The 19,185-nt window shown below is 39.0% G+C and overlaps 2 protein-coding genes across 3 annotated transcripts in view; one reads left to right on the top strand and one right to left on the bottom strand.

The window, feature by feature from the left end:
• Positions 1–312: 312 nt before the first annotated feature.
• On the top strand, positions 313–9,015 carry rtcb (RNA 2',3'-cyclic phosphate and 5'-OH ligase). The gene is made up of 12 exons (NM_213103.1): positions 313–450; positions 692–770; positions 2,273–2,340; positions 2,414–2,513; positions 2,607–2,763; positions 4,076–4,232; positions 4,476–4,635; positions 5,317–5,492; positions 6,144–6,332; positions 6,592–6,702; positions 6,783–6,902; positions 8,778–9,015. Exons 1-12 carry the CDS (start codon positions 358–360, stop codon positions 8,883–8,885), a joined length of 1,518 nt encoding a protein of 505 aa, NP_998268.1. The 5' UTR covers positions 313–357; the 3' UTR covers positions 8,886–9,015.
• Positions 9,016–10,295: 1,280 nt separating this feature from the next.
• Positions 10,296–19,185, bottom strand: part of xpot (exportin, tRNA (nuclear export receptor for tRNAs)) — a 98,836-nt gene continuing 89,946 nt past the window's right edge. The window contains exons 16-25 of one of the 2 annotated variants that reach the window (XM_073946224.1): positions 18,477–18,546; positions 18,145–18,383; positions 17,424–17,709; positions 16,851–17,040; positions 16,355–16,471; positions 14,207–14,322; positions 14,086–14,133; positions 13,856–13,924; positions 12,181–12,237; positions 10,296–10,919 (exon numbers count right to left, since the gene is read on the bottom strand). In XM_073946224.1, the coding sequence (XP_073802325.1) occupies positions 10,893–10,919; positions 12,181–12,237; positions 13,856–13,924; positions 14,086–14,133; positions 14,207–14,322; positions 16,355–16,471; positions 16,851–17,040; positions 17,424–17,709; positions 18,145–18,383; positions 18,477–18,546 (1,219 nt within the window). In that variant the 3' untranslated portion in view covers positions 10,296–10,892. 2 annotated transcript variants of the gene reach the window in all.

Genomic DNA, 19,185 nt, shown 5'->3' with positions numbered 1-19,185 from the left:
AAAACGCCGTAAAAACATCATTGTTATTGCATTATTTTTGTAGAAGTTTTCGTGCTTAAAACTTAAAAAACTTAAAGTACATGTATTAACATATTAAATAAAACAGTTTGCATCAAAGAAATAATTATTATCCAAGTTTAAATCATTAAAAAAAAACGGTAGAAGTAAAAAATAGTTATAAACATATTTAAAAAACATAATATGGTATGTGCTCGCTGCTGAATTCAGTGTGATCAGCAGGCGGCGCTGGACAAACCCGGGGAGCTCTGTATAAAAACAAGCGAAGAAGAGCGCGAGTCGGCGTAACGTGTAGAGAAAGTTCGCTGTCAAAATCTGCGTTGATAATTGACAATAAAAATGAGTCGCTCTTACAACGATGAGCTCCAGTATCTGGATAAAATACACAAAAACTGCTGGCGGATCAAGAAGGGTTTCGTGCCGAATATGCTGGTAAAAGAGCTGTCAAAAACACACTAACTGAAAACATGTCGGCTTTACATTATCATCAAAATCAATGGTGTTTTATTAATTGGTCATATTTTACTTTATTATCTAGCGTCTATGTGCTGATTTTGTGTTGTTTTGTTTGTTTATGCAGCTGTCAAACTGTTTTCCATTCAGATTGCTCCTCATTCGATGGTGGTTTTGCGAATTAATGTCGTGTATTTAGCTGTCTCTGTGCTGTGTTCAGGTGGAAGGAGTGTTTTATGTCAATGACCCGCTGGAAAAGCTGATGTTCGAGGAGCTGAGAAACGCCTGTCGCGGAGGAGGTGATGCAACAACAGCTGCTTTTCCGTAACAACTAATATTCAGTCATTCATATCAATAAACAGCGATGAGAATAGAGTTACTGTGTTTAAATGAGTCAAATAAAAGTGCAAGATGTTTTGCTACATTTACATTTAACACCCATTACGGTTTATTAAGTCGTCTTTACATTTCAGAAATTAAATTTAGGCCATTAAAAGGTCTTCAATTCACTGTTGTAGGCCTAAAATAATTTTACAGTTTATTATTCCTTTGATAGAGGTAAAGTTGGCTTTTTTATTCGCACATTTGTTCATTTAATTGTCTGTATATTGTTTACATTGCTAATTTGAATAGTTAATCAGAATTAGTATGCTAGTATGACTTCAAAACATCAACACTATCTAATTTACTATAAACATGGTTGTACTTTGATAGTCGTTGGCTGCTAATATGATTTCCCAATTTATATTTTGCAAAGAATAATTTTCTGAAATTATATTAAGGAGAATGTCTGAATTTGTTCATGTAAAGCTACCCGAATCAGACCAACAATGTAGCTCATTATAACCTATAACTAAAGCTTTGTTCATTAACTATTTACCTATATCATTGAATACGTTTTTACATGAACATTTGTTCTCCATGTATTTTTATCTTCCTATGCATACATTTAGTTTATGCATTCCTTTAAATCAATTGTAATTGTTATATTATGATGATAATTTATACAATCTGTACGAGAGTTGTATTATTGTTTTAATGCTTAAACCCTTTTTAGACCTGCTTTGAGTCGCTCAGGTTTACCTGCTCTGGTGTTCAGCCTCAGTATTTGCATGGAGAGTTGTGGAACGGATTGCGTTGACTTTACAACCACTGATAAACACAGAAAAACACATGTTATTAAAGCACACAAGCTTTATGTCATAAAACACACCTTTTGCATGACACATTACCCTCACACAGTCACTATATGAGCTGAACCTGAACTGAGGAAAAGCACAATGACTGACTCTAAACTGTTGGATTATTAGAAAACCAGGCACACCTCAGCACCTGCAATGAACTGAATAATAAACGTTACTGCTTAACCTAAATCTTTAATTTCATTATTGATTTTTACAGTAACTGTTATTGAATTAAACTGAATCAACATTGAACAAAAGAGAGTTGAATAACAGCAACAGTCTGCCACTTCTTTCACTAAATTCAGTTTGTTTCATGATTGATTTTCACAACACTAACACTGTTATTGAATTAAACTGAATCAACACTGAGCTAAAGAGCAGAATAACAACACTCCTCTCTAATAGAGCTGCTTTACTGCTGAACTCAATTCACTTCACAACTGAAGATCCAAAACTGACACCATTATTGAACTGGATATACAAGTAGAATAATGCAAAATTGGAAAATAATGCACACTAAAGTAAACCAGCCACATCACAGCGTCACCACTTTAGTTGTGCATTATATTAAAGTAGTTGTTCTAATAACTTCTCAACATTATCTGGTGTTTGCACAGGGTTTGGAGGTTTCTTACCTGCGATGAAGCAGATTGGGAATGTGGCCGCTCTGCCAGGAATCGTGCACGTGAGTTAAACACACAGTCCTGATCAGCTCATCATGCACCTATGCTCAGTTCTCACTCTGAGTGTTTTTGCAGCGGTCGATCGGTTTACCGGACGTTCACTCAGGATACGGATTCGCTATCGGGAACATGGCAGCGTTCGACATGGAGAATCCGGACGCAGTCGTCTCTCCAGGTATGTGCTAATAATGTGCTTGTTCGTTATCCTGAGATATTTCATCATTAAATATCCGTGTGTGTGTGTGTGTGTGTGTGTGTGTGTGTTCAGGCGGTGTGGGTTTCGATATTAACTGTGGTGTTCGTCTGCTGCGCACAAACCTGGATGAGGGCGACGTTCAGCCGGTGAAGGAGCAGCTGGCACAGTCTCTCTTCGACCACATCCCTGTCGGAGTCGGCTCCAAGGGCGTCATTCCTATGGGTGCAAAGTAAACACTGCAGAAACGCACACAGTTTTACACCTGTGCCCAACATCAGCTCCCAGGGTTCATACACATTTTTACTACTAAAATTCCATGACGCTTCCAAGACTTTCAAGTCAATTTTCATGACCTGTTTTCATGCAATGTCTGCATATGCGTGGTAAAAGAAAAACAATGCATGTTCAAATGTATTACAGCATATTATAAAACACAGCAATCTATTTACATGTATATCTATGTAAATTGATTTAGATCATCATTTTACACCGCACTAATAATGTGAGAGTATGTGCCTGGCCAAAGACAGAATAGAAGTCAAGACAACTGACCTATATTCAAGTATACAGATATCTGTTTTCCATCACTTTTCCAAAACCTTTCCAGGCTTGAAAAATGCCATGTCAAAATTGCATGGCTTTCCCAGGTTTTCATGACTATATGAAGCCTGAGCTCCAGTTTTTATTCGTTCATTAGCAGATTGTGCATGCAGTCAGCTTCAGTCTGTGCAATGCAAACACACACGTCTGGGTTAATGTGTGTGATACTTTAAATGCACAAGTCTTACTTTGCTTGCTGACTGCTGCAAATAAATAAATAACCTAAACACTAAATAAAAAAAATTAACTAATCATAAAAATCTGAGAATAAATGCAACACAAGTATAAATTTGCATTTATTTAACTGCAAATACAAAATTAATAACCCAAACACGAAATAAAACAGAATTCATGTAGAAGAATAAAGTACTTTTTGCATTTATTAATTTACACTAACATAAACACTAAATAATAATAATAATAATAATAAAAACAATAGATGACCATAACAATTTAAGAATTAATGGTACAAAAATAACCCCCAGTTTTTTGCTCCAAGATGAAAACCCTACTCAGTGTTTGTGCTGCACAATTCCCCTTACTGTAAAACACATTTTACTGATTTTAATGGATTTTAAGAAGACTTTAATGAAATGAACTCTCTTAAGGACATTCTTAGCAAAGTGACACCAGAAAAGATTGTAGAATTTTTATAATTTAAACACTAAAAATCTTATTTAACTTATGTATTCATTTGTTTGTTGATTTTTAATTGTATATCATTTATTATTGAAATGTTCCTGCCATGAAAATAGCCTTGGTTGCTGGCATGGCATTAAATAAAAAAAATACATTACATTAAGAATTAATCTTAAAATATTAATAAAAAAACAAATATAAAAAAATCTAAGACGTAAAACTGCTGAAGTGAATGAGAGGATCTGCAGTACAGTCTGTGTGTGTGTGTGTGTGTGTGTGTGTGTGTGTGTGTGTGTGTGTAGGGACCTGGAGGAGGCGTTGGAGATGGGTGTGGACTGGTCTCTGAGGGAGGGATACGCCTGGGCGGAGGATAAAGAGCACTGTGAGGAGTACGGACGCATGCTGCAGGCCGACCCAAACAAAGTCTCCTCCAAAGCCAAGAAGAGAGGACTGCCACAGGTGCATGATGGGAAAATAAAAAATGCAAAAACTACATTAACGAGGATTGCGAAGTCCCAAAAGATCCCCACTCTATCCGAAAATGATTCTTAAATCATGCTTTCCCGACTTCTTCTGCTGAACATTTACATTTCAACCACAATTTTACATTTACAAACTTCACATTTCAACCAGAAGCTAGTAAAAACAAAAACACTCGTTCCGCTGCATGTATGATCGTTAAGCCTTGTGTGTCTCCTATAGTTGGGAACTCTGGGTGCAGGAAACCACTACGCAGAGATTCAGGTGGTGGACGAGATCTACAATGATTACGCCGCCAAGAAGATGGGCATCGATCATAAAGGGCAGGTGTGTGTGATGATCCACAGCGGCAGCCGAGGACTCGGACATCAGGTGGCCACCGGTGAGGAACAACATCACTGCTTTTACACGATACACGACTTATTAATATGCTGTACATGTCAGTTTGAGCTTGTGTAAGGGTTTTTGTTTAGTTGTGTTCTAGTTTTTATTTTGAGAAACATTTATTTGTAGTTTCTATACATCTACTTTTAGTAGTTGTAGTTTACCAGAGCAAAATACATTAGTTTTAATAACGATATAAGAGTTTAAATATGCTGTACATTTCACTTTTATCTGGTTTCATTAATGATTTTAATTTAGAGAACCATTTATATTTAGTTTTAGTCATTTGTTATGTTACTACTTTTGTTTTAGTGCTCAAAGTATTGTGGGATTGCTTGAGTGCACTATGATTTCAAACACCACTAGAAGTGGCTGCTCCCTCAAATAGTGCACTAGTACTAGACTCATCGCTGTGCATCGAGGGCTTGATTGAATGCACTTCATAATCCTCCCTCAAATAGTGCACTATTGAGGGTAGATGGGGCGATTTCAGATATTGCTGTGCATTGTGAGGTTGAGTGCACTTCATAATGCTTCCTCAAATTGTGCACTATTGAGGGTAGATGGGGCGATTTCAGATATTGCTGTGCATTGTGAGGTTGAGTGCACTTCATAATGCTTCCTCAAATGTACTATTGTGGGTATACGGTTCATTTCTGACTTTGTTTCTCTGCTGCAGACGCCCTGGTGGCAATGGAGAAGGCCATGAAGCGCGACCGCATCACAGTGAACGACCGGCAGCTAGCGTGCGCGCGCATCACGTCAGAGGAGGGCCAGGATTATCTGAAGGGAATGGCGGCAGCAGGAAACTACGCCTGGGTCAACCGATCCTCCATGACCTTCCTCACACGACAGGTTAATGCATAATAACTGGATTTAACATCATATCTACAATTTTCCTCAGCTTGTTTTACAAATGCACATCAACCAGAATACTTATTTTACTGTACCTAAAACTAAAACAATTAAAATTACAGCACTAGTTCACCCGAAACTAAGAAGTAATTCTGTAATTTTCTCCGCTTTTACTTGTTCCACTTCCTTAATTTGGCCACAACTTTGTGTTTGAGCTAATGAGATTATTTTTTAGTGACAAATCTTATTTAGATGCATATTTTGGGAAAATGCTTTGTAACTGTAATACACTCTTGGTAAATTGACCCCCCTTTGATGATGGTGATGCTGTTTTTGCTCCATTGACTCCTATTATATTCCCATTTTTTGATTGCAAAGCCATGACAGCAGATAATCATGCATTCATATGTCTGAGAAAAATCACACCGTCTCTTCCCAACAGGGAAAACCAGCATCAACCAAGAATGCATGATCATCTGCTGTCATGGCTTCGCAATTAAAAAACGTGATTATAATAGAAGTCAATGAAGCAAAAACAGACACCAACATCACCAAAGCGGAGTCAATCCGAACAATAACTTTTCTAAATGTAAATACCCTTGTGTTGCATTGTGGGATGGAGTGTTTGAGTTGTTTACCTTCAACCCTCAGGCGTTCTCCAAAGTGTTCAGCACCACACCAGATGATCTGGACATGCACGTGATCTACGACGTCTCGCACAACATCGCCAAAGTGGAGGAGCACATGGTGGACGGCCGGCAGAAAACACTGCTGGTGCATAGGAAGGGCTCGACCAGAGCGTTTCCTCCACACCATCCACTCATACCTGTAGACTATCAGGTGAGCAACACGCACACATATGCAAAACACACTCTTCTGCTCACCCAGTTTTTAACAAACACCACCATATTGGAAAAATACTGACATTACTATACAATTTTAATGTACAATTAGTAATGTAATACAGAATATTGAGGGTAAAAAAAAATTATAAAAGGATTAAAACTTAACAGGAGGGCTAATAATTCTGACTTCACCTGTATATATATATATATATTCATCATGAAGGCCTATGTTAACCTGAAGTGTGTGTCTACAGCTGACCGGTCAGCCAGTCCTGATTGGAGGAACCATGGGCACCTGCAGTTACGTGCTCACAGGCACAGAGCAGGGCATGACAGAGACGTTCGGCACCACATGTCACGGCGCTGTGAGTCACATGATCATGAGTATACACACTTATGTACTGTGTGTGTGTTCATGAATCAACCTGTGCTTGTGTTTCTGCAGGGTCGAGCTTTATCCAGAGCCAAATCCAGACGCAACCTGGACTTCCAGGATGTTCTGGATAAACTGGCAGACATGGGCATCGCTATTAGGGTGGCGTCACCGAAGCTGGTGATGGAGGAGGTGAGTCTTTCATCTGATTGCCTACAGAACAAATCACTGTTGTCCAATTACTTAAATTACACTACTGTTAACTTTAAATGTCACTTTAAGCTGAGCATTAGTGTCTTATAGTAAATAACAAAGGAAATATGATGTACGGTCATCATGGCAAAGATAAATCAAAGTAGAAATTAAAGGGATAGCTCACCCAAAAGTTACCATCTCCTTTTAATTGACTCACCCACAGGTCATTTGAGATGTAGGTGACTTTGTTCTTCAGTAGAACATTAGAGAGGATTGAGCTGAATCGGTTGTTCTTGGTGCTTCATATAATGGCAGTGAATGGTGACCGGTTTTTAAAATTAAACACATACAAATGAGTCCAAATCAACAGTCACGACTACTGATGACAGACTGAGTTCTTGTGAAGGCAAACGATCACTAAGAAATTGATCATTTACAATGTTTTCATTATTGGGGAATTATCCCTTTATAATAGTTTACTAATGGTGTTGAACAAATCTGTTAAATAACCTTTGGGAAAGAAATGGAAGTCCAATATATAAGTATAACTTATTGTGCAATTACAGTTTTTGCTTTATAATAAAAAATAATGATAAATATATTTTGAGAAAAACTGAAAAATGTAGTCGGCACCAAAAGCCCAGTGGGTAAAGGTGTTGATACAAATCACCAAGGTGTTCAGAGAGACCAGAGTTCAAGTGTTATCTTAAAAACTTGCTTTTAAAATGCACACTTCACCCAAAACTGAAAGTGATTATCCTTTACTGTCCCTTCACCTGTTCCAAACCCAAATGTCTTTCTTCTGTTGAACACTGAAGATGAAATACTGAAGCAATGCTGAAAACTGATAACTAGGCCCATGCAGAATTCTGCAGATTATTAGCCCATCACTGATTGTTTATTTACTTGTGTAAATTGATATTTATTCCGTTTTTTTTATTAATTTCACTTACATCATAGACCAATATGACAATATTCATCTGATTTATTTACAATATAGTTAGTAAAGTCATATTATATGAGAGACTTGCTTCGTTTACCAATAAAGTGGATTTAATTGGATTTGCATTGTGAACATTCAATCCAAGTTAAAAAGGTATTACTTATTTCATATATTTAAAGTTTTAGTTATGATACTCCCAAAATAATTCCACAGATGTTAAACACAATTCTGCGCAGAAATAGCAAAAACCAAATACTATAAAAAGTCAATGGTTACCGGTTTCCAGCTGTGCTTCAGTAGATCATCTTCAGTGTTCAACAGAAGACAGAGACATGAGACAAGCGAAGTGAGTAAAATGTTTACAGGGTTCACACACATTTACTACTAAAATTCCATGACTTTTCCAGGACTTCACAAATCATTAAGTCATGAAAATTTACTTTGTCTTTGCATACATGGTAAATAATAATAAAAACAATACACTTTTAATGTATTTTAGTATATCATAAAACACACAACAATCTTTTTAGTTTGAATTTACTTTTTTAAATCTATTGTATGCAAGATTTATTTAGATAATGCTTACACATGGTGGTTCTTTCCCACTGTGCCACCTCTGAAATTAAGACTAAGCCGAAGATAAATGAGTGCTTGCACAGCATTCATAATGTGAGACCATGCCGAAGACAGAAAAGAAGTAAAGACAACTAACCTATATTCAAGTTAACCGATATTTGTTAAACTAATTTCCATGACTTTTCCAAAACTTTGTGGGTTTTTCTGTTTATCCAAAACTTTTCTAGGCCTGGAAAATGCCTTGTAAAAATTCCATGACTTTCCCAGGCTTTTCATGACCGTGTGAACCCTGTGTTTAAGTGAACAGTTCACCCAAAAATGAAAACGTACTCACATCGATCTTGTGCTTTCAGGCTCCTGAGTCCTACAAGAACGTGACAGACGTGGTGAACACATGCCATGATGCCGGCATCAGTAAAAAAGCCATCAAACTCAGACCCATCGCTGTGATTAAAGGTTAAACATCACAGCTGAAGAGCCGACATTCACACATTCTGCACTTACTACACCGGCTGAAGAGTCACCTGTGTTTGGTTTTGGGTGAAGGGTGCACAAGACATGTTTACGTCAAAATAAAAGTCTCCATTATCAGACCGTCTCCGTGTGGAATGGATTACGCTGGAAATCAAGCTGAGATTAGTAAATACTTTATTGGTCATGACAAAAACATCCACAGAGGGAGTGAAGGGGGCACGTCCCGGCATATCAAAAATAAATCAGCTTTACACACAGATACTGAGTCTACCTGGCGCATGTTTTCTCTCTTTCTCCTCTTATTTGGCATAAACTCTGGGTTTGACCACCAGCAGCAGGACTGGAGCATCTCTGCACCGCATCTGAAACGACCTTTACAGTCATCAAGTGCTGCATTTATGGGGTTAGCATGGTGTTTCCTACCATCATCCTCAATGTGTGTGTCGTCTGATGGCTTTCAGGAACCAGGGCTGAATTAATAATCCAACACACACACAACAACAACAAATTCATTCTGTCAGCAATAACACTTCTGTTTCATTTTGACAGATGTTTGTGCAGAGATCTGAAGCCGGATCAGCTGGTTAGTCTTCAGTTCAGATTGCAATAATCTTGGGTTTTAGATAACAGCTCTGATGCTCCATGCTAGCATGGCAACAAAGAGTCACAAGTCCGGCTGACATCATGTTACCTAAACCCCAAGATTTTATTGCAAACTAAACTGAAAGTAATCTGGCTGATTCAGTTTCATGGTACAGGCTTCAGCTGTGAGTTGTGTTTACTTAGCAAACAGCAGTGTAAACATGGACACCGCAGCAGTATTTTCACAGTTGCACACATTGCATATTTCAGATGGGCTTTAAAGGCATTAAACAACAGCTAATGGGTCAACATTTAGTGTTTGATTTGTTCCAGTTACAGTACAGCATTTGCTTTATATGATGGGAATGCCATAAAAAGAGGGACTGCACTGTAAATAAACTGCTTTTTTTACTTGGTCTTTTCTAATCCAAATATATAAAGATTCTTAAATCCAGAAGGATTTTATAGACAAAAAAACAAAAAAAACAAACATATTTCCTACTTTTTATTAATAAAGTGTCACAATTGCAGGAGTTTCTTCTTAAAACAACATATAATCTGCCAATGGGGTGAGCAAAATATTGTTTTTCAAAGTTAAATCCTACTGCCAGATTATTTAGCTTATTTTAAGGAAAACATACTATACTCAATTCTTAACACAAAATATTTGTTTGCTTGTCAAGAAAATGCTTAAAGAATTTTTAGATATTTGGACTTATAACAAGACAAAGTAAATTAGATTTTTTTTTGCAGTTTGCAGATCGTCCAGCAGCAATTCAAAATTAATAATCATAAAAAAAAGCATTTCTGCCATGTCGAGTCTGCATCAAGAGCACTTCCATTTATTAACCTCATCATCACCTCAAACTAAAACCTATGCTTCATTTTTACAAATTAAAAAATAACAACAACTAAATTAAATAATCTGAATCAGGCCCTTCTTAAACAGAACTTTGAGAAAAAAAAAATCTGATTTCTCGCGCACGCAAAAGGAAGAAATAATAAACATTTCATTTAAACTCGTTCTAGTAACCACCAGAATCCTCTGTAACAATTACGGTGCATTTCAAGTGGAAATGATTTCCTTTGAAATTCTGTCCAGAAGCCCCGCCCCCCACCCTCACAAACCCCATTGGCTCTCCGTCTCGTCCGATCACAGACCTCACTTTCAGTCTGGGTGGCTAAACCGCTGTGGAGAGCTCGACTCTGATTGGGCCAAGGTCAGTGTGGGGGCGTGGTCACGTCACGTGCCAGCCAATCCCCACGTGACTCCTGTTGGGTCGGTGTCCCGCAGGCAGGATGGGTGTGGTTCAGCTTCTTTAAGTGCAAAAGTAGCTCCTATGCTAAAGCTCTGTCATTATGGTGGTCTGTAGGTGGCGCTGTCTGTCAGCCTCCGCTTCACACTTACAGGTTTAAAGTTTGGCCTGCTGGAAAAAAACCTGCGCAAACACACAAACAAAGCCTTCGAATGCAGTCTAAAGGTTGTTGCATAATGAATCTGAAATTCTCCGTAATTTTTGCAGGTTAACAAATTCCACCTCACGTTGTGTCAATTGTACTGACACACACACACACACACACACACACACACACACACACACACACTGCCTCCAAAACTTGTGTCCGTCATAATAAATAAATAAATAGAATCAGGTTAGTTTTTCCCATCTGAAAAGGTGTTTAGACATTTCATGGCCGCCGTACAATCGGTAAAATCCAAAATGGCGTCAGATAAACGAACCTCCAGTATTTCTAGCAAAGTCGTGACGGAGCCGTGGACATCCTGAAGTAAATGCGAAGTGTGTGAGGATTATATAAAGAGGTGGATCTCCTTCCTTTCTCCACAATCTAAGAATGGGAAGGATTTCTTCTTTTGCTAAGCAGGAGAAGACAACAAAATCCTCCTCACTACTGTAAGACTGCATTGTTGTGCGAATTATTTCATAACGGATTAATTAATACAGGGTATAAGCAGGAATCCTAAAGGTAATTTCAAATCCGTATTAACACTTTAAAAGGCCTTCTCAGAATATTTTAGGACCTCGTCGCCACTTCAAGTTCTAATCAGTATCAAAGCTTTAACTTTATAAACAGGTGTTAATGAACAGTTGTAGTTTAATAAATCAATGGAGCACAAGAGAACTTGGATAAGCTCTGAAGAAACTACGCTTGAAAGATTAAATTACGTGGTTGTTTTCAGCGATAGATTTCAGCCACTGTTTAAACTAGTCTTTCTCCAATCAGGAGTACGCAAACCTACATTTGCCCATTTTGCTGTTGGTTTCGCTTCCCTACATGTGGAGAGCGTCACATCACCTTCCAGCGTTTGTTACAATTACCCGGACGGAGGAGCTTGGCCAGAAGCCTGATCATAATAATATGTTAATATTAGGAGGAAAATCAATATATTTATTTACATTTTAGTCAAACACTTTGGACAATGCTTGAACAAAATTAAAGACTTTTTAAACCTTTTTAAAGGCCTTTTTTTTTCTTATTATTGATTTATGAACTTTTAATACTTTTGAAGACCCTGCGGACACCCTGCAATACACATCAGACTTTGTGTGTCGGTTTGTGAGTGTGCTTTGATACGCATACTAAAACTTCAGACTTCAGTGTGCAAAGACCTTATTTTAAAGAAAGACTTGTTATTTGCAGAATACATGCATGATGTTTTCATAATAAAACTGTAAATACCTTCATGTAGTTTTTCAGGACTTTAACATCCGGCTGCTGAAGCACTTGACACAGTTCCTGAGGAGAAACAACACCATCATCACACATTCACTCATATACTGCAGTCTGCAGAAACAACAGCATTATTATTACATAGATATTGTTCAGATAAGCCCCAAAACAAACTTAAAGTCATTATAATGTTGAATCAAAAACAACATTAGACGTATGAATGCTCTCTAGGTGTGGAGAAAATATTCTGATAATTATTAAAAGGTTTACCTCAATTTAAGAGCATTTTAATTTGTTAAGATCATGTTTGCATATGTGTTGACATTTGTCTGGATGGTGAATACTCCATAGGCATGTCTACAAACTTACATAATTAAAAGTGCTAACAATTTCAATGTGTGCTCTATAAATAGTAAATATTAGGGATGTAACGGTATTGTAAATACCGTCATACCGCAATATTAAATTTTTTCGATATTACCGAAGTCGCATGACTCGGTAAAACTATAGGTCTTCAGAGAAAATTTGCTCAGGCGAATGAAGCGAACGGGAGGTAGCTAAAACTTCATTTCCCATCAGCCCCGGCGTGGCCATAATCCTTTGCGGTCTGTTGTCGCTACAGATCCAGTAATGCGGAAATGGAGTGTGCTGCTAGTAGCGGAGATGAAAAAAAGATGGAAATGATCGAACCTAAAGCGGGTGTTGTCGCCGCGCGCGTGCTGAATAGCGGTGCTGTCGCGCGCGTTCTGATCAGCTGTTGTGGCGCGCGTATTGTAAAGCGCCGAGGCGGGGTTGAGCGCGCATACTCAAGAGAGGTGTTGTCGGGCGCCTACTGAAGGGCTGGACTGGACGGAGGTTGTGTCGCGTCGCGGGGGCACTTTTGATCGTTTTGGAAGGGCATTTTCTATCCAAGACTAAAAAGGGCATGTGCACTGCACAGGTTGAGCCCTATGTGTGCACGTGCCTGCAAGTTGGGGAATACGACTAATAACAGTCATGGGGACTGCAGAAACACAGCACACTGTTCAGATTGATGCAGACATTGACTTGTACCGCAAAGAGATCTCTATCTCACTCATGGTTTGTCTTCTCAAGTGGGGGAAAGACAATGCACAACGTTACCCCACTGCTGTCAACATGGGCCAAGTCATATCTCTCTTGTCCCAGAAACCTCAGTCCCAAATGAGAGGGTTTTTTTTCTGTTGCAGGGGACATTGTAAATAACCCAGAGATACCAGCTTTTACCAGATTATAATTATATGATAATTTTTCTTTAAACCCATCTCTATCTAAGTGAGTGATTAAATGTTAAATGTGATGAGTTTTCAACAATACTAAATTGAAACTTTATTTTTTTACATGGTTTAATAATTTTTTTGTTATTAAAATTGAAGTTCCTGTTTCAAAGCTAACAGATAGATGGCTAATTTGTATGTCATTGACACTTTTGGCACTTTTTTGGAGTATTTTCAAAAGTTTTTTTTTTCCTGTAAATGATTCAATAAATACCGTACCGTGACATTCATACCGAGGTATTACCGTACCGTGAAATTCTGATACCGTTACATCCCTAGTAAATATTATAAGAGTCTAGTCTATTTTATGTCATGGTTAATGAATAATATGTACTCAGACAGGCTTAGTGTAGTTTTTAGTGTTGTAATAAATAAAAGCTGAAACAAACCTGTGTGATTTCAGGAGAGACGTGCAGTGAGGGCAGATACTCCTGCAGAAACTGGAGACACTCGGGTCCCTAAAACACACACACACACACACACACACACACACACACACACACACACACACACACACACACACACACACACACACACACACACACACAGAAGCACACAGGTTAATGTCTGCAGTAATGCTGGTGTGTTGATGCTGAACTGCTCTGTAATTGACACTCACTCTTTTGAGATGAATCATGTGCAGCGTCAGCGAACACTCGGACAGCGTCTGCAACACAACAGCAGATCTTCATTCATCTGCATCAAACTAAACTCTGCTTCACACAGACTGATGGACTCACCAGAACCGTCTGCGCATCTGAAAGGTCAAAGGTTGTTTTCAGAGGAGCCATGAAGCATGCGGGAATAATGTGCTTATAGATGAAATCCGGAAATCCCACCAAACCGTCTTTTCCACCTGAGAAAAACAACAGTCCTTTACTACTATTCAGAGACTGGTTTACTTTTTATTCATAGTTTTTCAATTTAATTACTCTGATTTCAATTTTGGTTGTTCATATTTAGAAAATCTGCTTTTAAATAAATTTGTTCTATTTTTTCAGCTTTTCCCTCCCTATACATAACAAAAATCATATGATTATATGATAAGATAGCAAGTTTGATCAACCTTCACTGAAATACATGGGGTTAACAAGTTTGGTAGGTGTTCCTACATTATTGGTTTATATGCGTGTAGTCCCGCCCTCTGGTGTGGAGTGTGAAATGTGATTGGCTGTTGGGAAGAGAGAGCGGAGAGAGGGGACAGCCGGCAGTTTTGGAAACTGAAGGGGAGACTCGCGTCGCGGCTGTTATGATTGCGTAACATTCACGGAGAATAAAAACAAGAGATAGTAATATATATTGCGTGTGAACAACATGTTTTTGATTACTTTGAGTTTGTTTTGTGTTTGTTTTAAGTTTGCGGTGTGTTTTCATCATAAGTTTCCAGTGTCAGTTATTAGTCAGTTCAGAGTGAGTGAGCATTTTTTAAATGCCTAGATTGTCAACTGACAGTTACGGAGGACTAAAGCTGAACTGAGAGAGAGACGGTTAAACCGAAAATAAGGAGGAGAAAAAAAAAAGAGACTGTTAGATTAGTATGAAACAACGCTGAAAGAGTCAAAGAGGAGCAAATAGCACCACAAATAGCCTGAATACTACGTGAGATTTGTCTCTCATCAGCTGGAGAGAAAAAGTGAAAGTGAGGATTTGAAAGACCCGCGGCAGAAGTTCGCCGATCGATCGCGGCTCGTTGGCCCGTTGTTCACAAGTGTTGTCAGTTTGGAGAACTGTCATATATTGCTGTCATCTGGATCGCTGTCATCTGGATCGCTGGCATCTGGTTTGCTGTCATCTGGATCAAGGTCATCTTCATCTGAGGTATCTTGTTTAATTTTATTTGTGCTCAGGAGAGTGAAGAGGCCATTTTCATTTTCCCGGCCACAACGTACACTAGCAGCTATACAGGCCTGCAACGGGGGGTGTATGAATGTGTGAGTGTGTGGGCCCACAGAGTTTTGAGTTGTTTATGGAGATGCAGTGAGCATAAAATACTGCTGCGTGTTTTACAGTATAGATTTATACTAATAGTTTATATAGGGTTAATTCAGTGTGTAATTTAGTGACACAATTGTAGCCACTTTCAAAGAGAAACATATTCAGTCACTCTTAGTCACTTGTTGATTTATAAGTTTAAGTTAATTGTTAGAGTGTAGAAAGGTGGTATTTTTCTATATTGGTTTAATTAATATTCTTCATTGTACTGTAAATTGCTGGGTTTGACTTTGGGTCATTTTACTGTCTTTTAGCTGTGCATAAATTCTATATTTTGTATTTTGTTTTACATCTGGGGTTTTTCCCAATATTTACATTTCTATTCTAATTAAATTATATATATTTTCTGATTTATCTATGAGTTTTATTATTCACAGAGTTTATTTCTGGTAATTTATTCAAACACAGCAAATATTTATATTCTCATCTGCCTTATTTACATTAAATCATTGAAATATATCAGAGGGGCCTACTTCAACATATCTGTAGGCGTTTAGTGTATTGAACCTGGAGCGCTATCTTAAACTTAATACACCTAGGTGGCGCTACATATATATATATATATAAAAAAAAAACACATTATTATTTTTATTACTCCAAATTGATTGGTAGGTTTCCAAAGTTCTACTTTTGAGTGTTTCTTACAAAAATGCAGACTTTAATATACAGAAAATAAATATAAATACCAATTTAGCACAAAAAATACATATAATAGTTAATATAACTCATTACTTCTCTCAGCTTCTTAAAACGACAGCAAAAAACTACAGCTTTCATTAATTTCACCCATCTACTATTTAAATTAAGTTGACATTATTTGACTGAAATATTAGATCTGAACTCCACATTGTGTGTGTCAACAGTAGTGTGTGTGTGCAGTGTGTGTATTGGGCTACCCCAGAGCTCCACCAGTCTGGACAGGATGATGAAGCAGGTCTTCTGAGCGACAGGGTCTGGAAAATCCACAGCGCCCTGAATGATGGTGAACAGCACGCGCTCGATGTTCTCTGCTCCTGTCATAGAGACACACACACACACACACACACACACGAACACACACACACGAACACACACACACACACACACACAAACACAAACACACACACACAGTAATGCATGAAATTCACCATCCAGACTAGAGGAAGACCAAACAGACCTACTACAGCAACCTAATAAAGAAGTGGAAAGTGCCACCTGGTAAGAGACCGAGAAAGATCCCTGCGTGTCTGCATCAACTTCCACAAGGCCAATGCCCAGTCCAAGTTTTACACATACACTATGCTTAGAATTGAGGATTTGCTAGTGAAGACTGGTCGAGCCAAATACATTACCATGTTAGACTATGACCTCTGAGTCCAGACCGTGTGTGTGTGTGTGTGTGTGTGTCCTCACCTTGACTGGCCATGACCTGACTGCTGCTGCTGCTGGCGATGGTCTGGATGAAGCTGAAGTAGCTCCTCCTCAGCATCTGCTTCTCCAGCGCCGCCGTCTGATCGTTCTCCTCCGCGGGACGAGACAACACCTCAAAGATGGACATGACCAGCGGCATGAAGATCTCCTGCAGGAACGGGGACACCTGGTTCTGCACACACAAACCCAGATTATTATTACTACACGGCACATATTAAAGGAAATGTGTTAAATCATACACTTCTAAGTTCTTCTGCTGCAATGTTATTCATCCTATAGTGGAAATACAGCAGATTTATTCCAAATAATAAAACTTTGAAATGCAATTACAGTCAGATATACGACTTATCAACATAAATATCAAATAATAATAATAATAACAAGTGAGAATTGCAGTGTGTATTTCTGTTTGTGTTTACATTGTGAGGTATTTTTGTGGTATTTTGAGCTGAAACTTCCCTACACACTCTACAGACAGCAGAGATGCATTTTGTATCTTGTAAAAGGGGCAAAATCGGTGCTCTTTAACAGCAGTGAGTGCGCTTTGTGTCTGACCTTGAATTTAGCAGTGATCTGGCTGATGAGCGGGATGAACTCCTGCAGGTCTCGGGCCTCGCAGTCCTTCAGCATGTGCTGGGACGCGGCAGGGATGAAGGGCAGCACCTCCTCCTCCAGGCAGATGATCATGCGGTGCAGGAAAGAGCGGACGGCGCTGCGCAGAGCCCCTCGCTGCACAGGACAGCTGAGCGCCGGCAGGAACGTCTGCAGGCAGTCCAGATACACCTCCGAGCAGCCGCACTGCTTCACTGTCTGCTTATTGCTGAACGCCTTACTGGTGCGGCTGAGAGAGCACAAAAAACACAGATACTGTACAACACTGCTGGAGCACAGCGACACACACACACTTCTGGATCGCAGACTCTTCACATATTCATTTGGAGATTTTGCTCCTTTTGGCTGGCCTAATACGGCTTCATTCAGGCCTCTTTCATTGTTTTTTTCTGTATTATTTATAAGTTTTGTCAAAAATCAACAGTGCACAGCATACAAAAATACTTTATAAAACTAAAAGACAATAAAATACCACACTCATTTCATTTACAATCCATATCTTTAAAAGACATGATGCATGTCATATTTAAATATGCACTAATCTGAATAATCTGCCATCTATACTCCCATGCAGTGGACGTGTGGAGATCTGTACGTCTGTGGTGTTTAGTCTTAAAACTCTTTAAAGCACTGTCCTGAAATGAGTTTCACAGAATGAGCTTACCTGGCGAAGCCCACAGCGTGACTGAGGCAGTCTGCCAGCGCCGTCTGCCGCTCCTCGTCCGGCTCCAGCGGCAGCTTCTCCAGCAGCATCCTGAAGGCCTCCATCAGTGGAGACAGCAGCCCGCGCATCAGACCCTGCTTACGCTCTGCTGGAGACTCACCGTTCACTATCAGCACACCCGCTGTCTCAAACATGAACAGCTGATCATCACTGCTCAACAGCGCTGGGAATCCATTCTCCTGAACACACACACACACACACAGAGACATGACCATCAGTCATGTTTCCAGCAGAAGTAAGAGCAGCCTCTGATGATGGTTATGTGCTGTTACCGGTGGAGCGAGCTCTAGCAGGTCCTGTATTCTGCTGAGAATGTCCTCGATAAACGCATTCATGTGCTTACTGTGCAAACACACACACACACAAACAGCATTAGACAATTCCAAATGTAAATGACACTGTAAATATTAGGGATGGGAAGATTAACCGATATGTATCGATACGCGGTCATGCGCGTGCACGATGCGAGTGCATCGGTAGAGCAGCAGAGGATGAATGAAATTTTGGAAGCAAATCGAGATGCATCGTTTTTTGCGAGATGCATCGGTTTTTCCGAGATACAGTTTATATTTTTAATATAGAATGTATTTTTTATTTATTAACAAGTGTTGTCAACCTGTTTTTGGCGCATAATTTAATTGACCTACATAAAGTAAGCCTTAGCAACGGATTTGCGGATGTGTACACTTACACTACAACTCAGTGTATCAGGTACACAATGTGAAAACGAAAGTGACCGGTTATGAAAATGAAGTGACGTGTCACGGACCTCTATTCTGCCGCCCTATGCGCGGATATAACTGAGGACGCGCGGGTGTCGCTGACCTCTATTCTGCCACCCTATGCGCGGATATAACTGGGTGTTGCGGACGCCGCCCTCTCTATACTGCTGCACTAGGCGGGTTTAAACACCTCCTCCTGTTAATTTTTATTTAATTATAATAATAATAATATTATTAATAATGATAATGATAAAAATAA

This window comes from Danio rerio, chromosome 4 (assembly GCF_049306965.1).
Source record: "Danio rerio strain Tuebingen ecotype United States chromosome 4, GRCz12tu, whole genome shotgun sequence".
Lineage (NCBI taxonomy): Eukaryota > Metazoa > Chordata > Actinopteri > Cypriniformes > Danionidae > Danio > Danio rerio.
Note: the sequence above shows the minus strand (reverse complement) of the source record. Positions and strands in the feature narration are given on the sequence as shown.

Excerpts from the sequence above, each read along its gene's own strand:
- rtcb (NM_213103.1), top strand. The coding sequence starts at position 358 with ATGAGTCGCTCTTACAACGATGAGCTCCAGTATCTGGATAAAATACAC. Across the intron at positions 451-691 it reads GTTTCGTGCCGAATATGCTG|GTGGAAGGAGTGTTTTATGT; the intron begins GTAAAAGAGCTG and ends TGCTGTGTTCAG. Across the intron at positions 5,493-6,143 it reads TGACCTTCCTCACACGACAG|GCGTTCTCCAAAGTGTTCAG; the intron begins GTTAATGCATAA and ends TTCAACCCTCAG.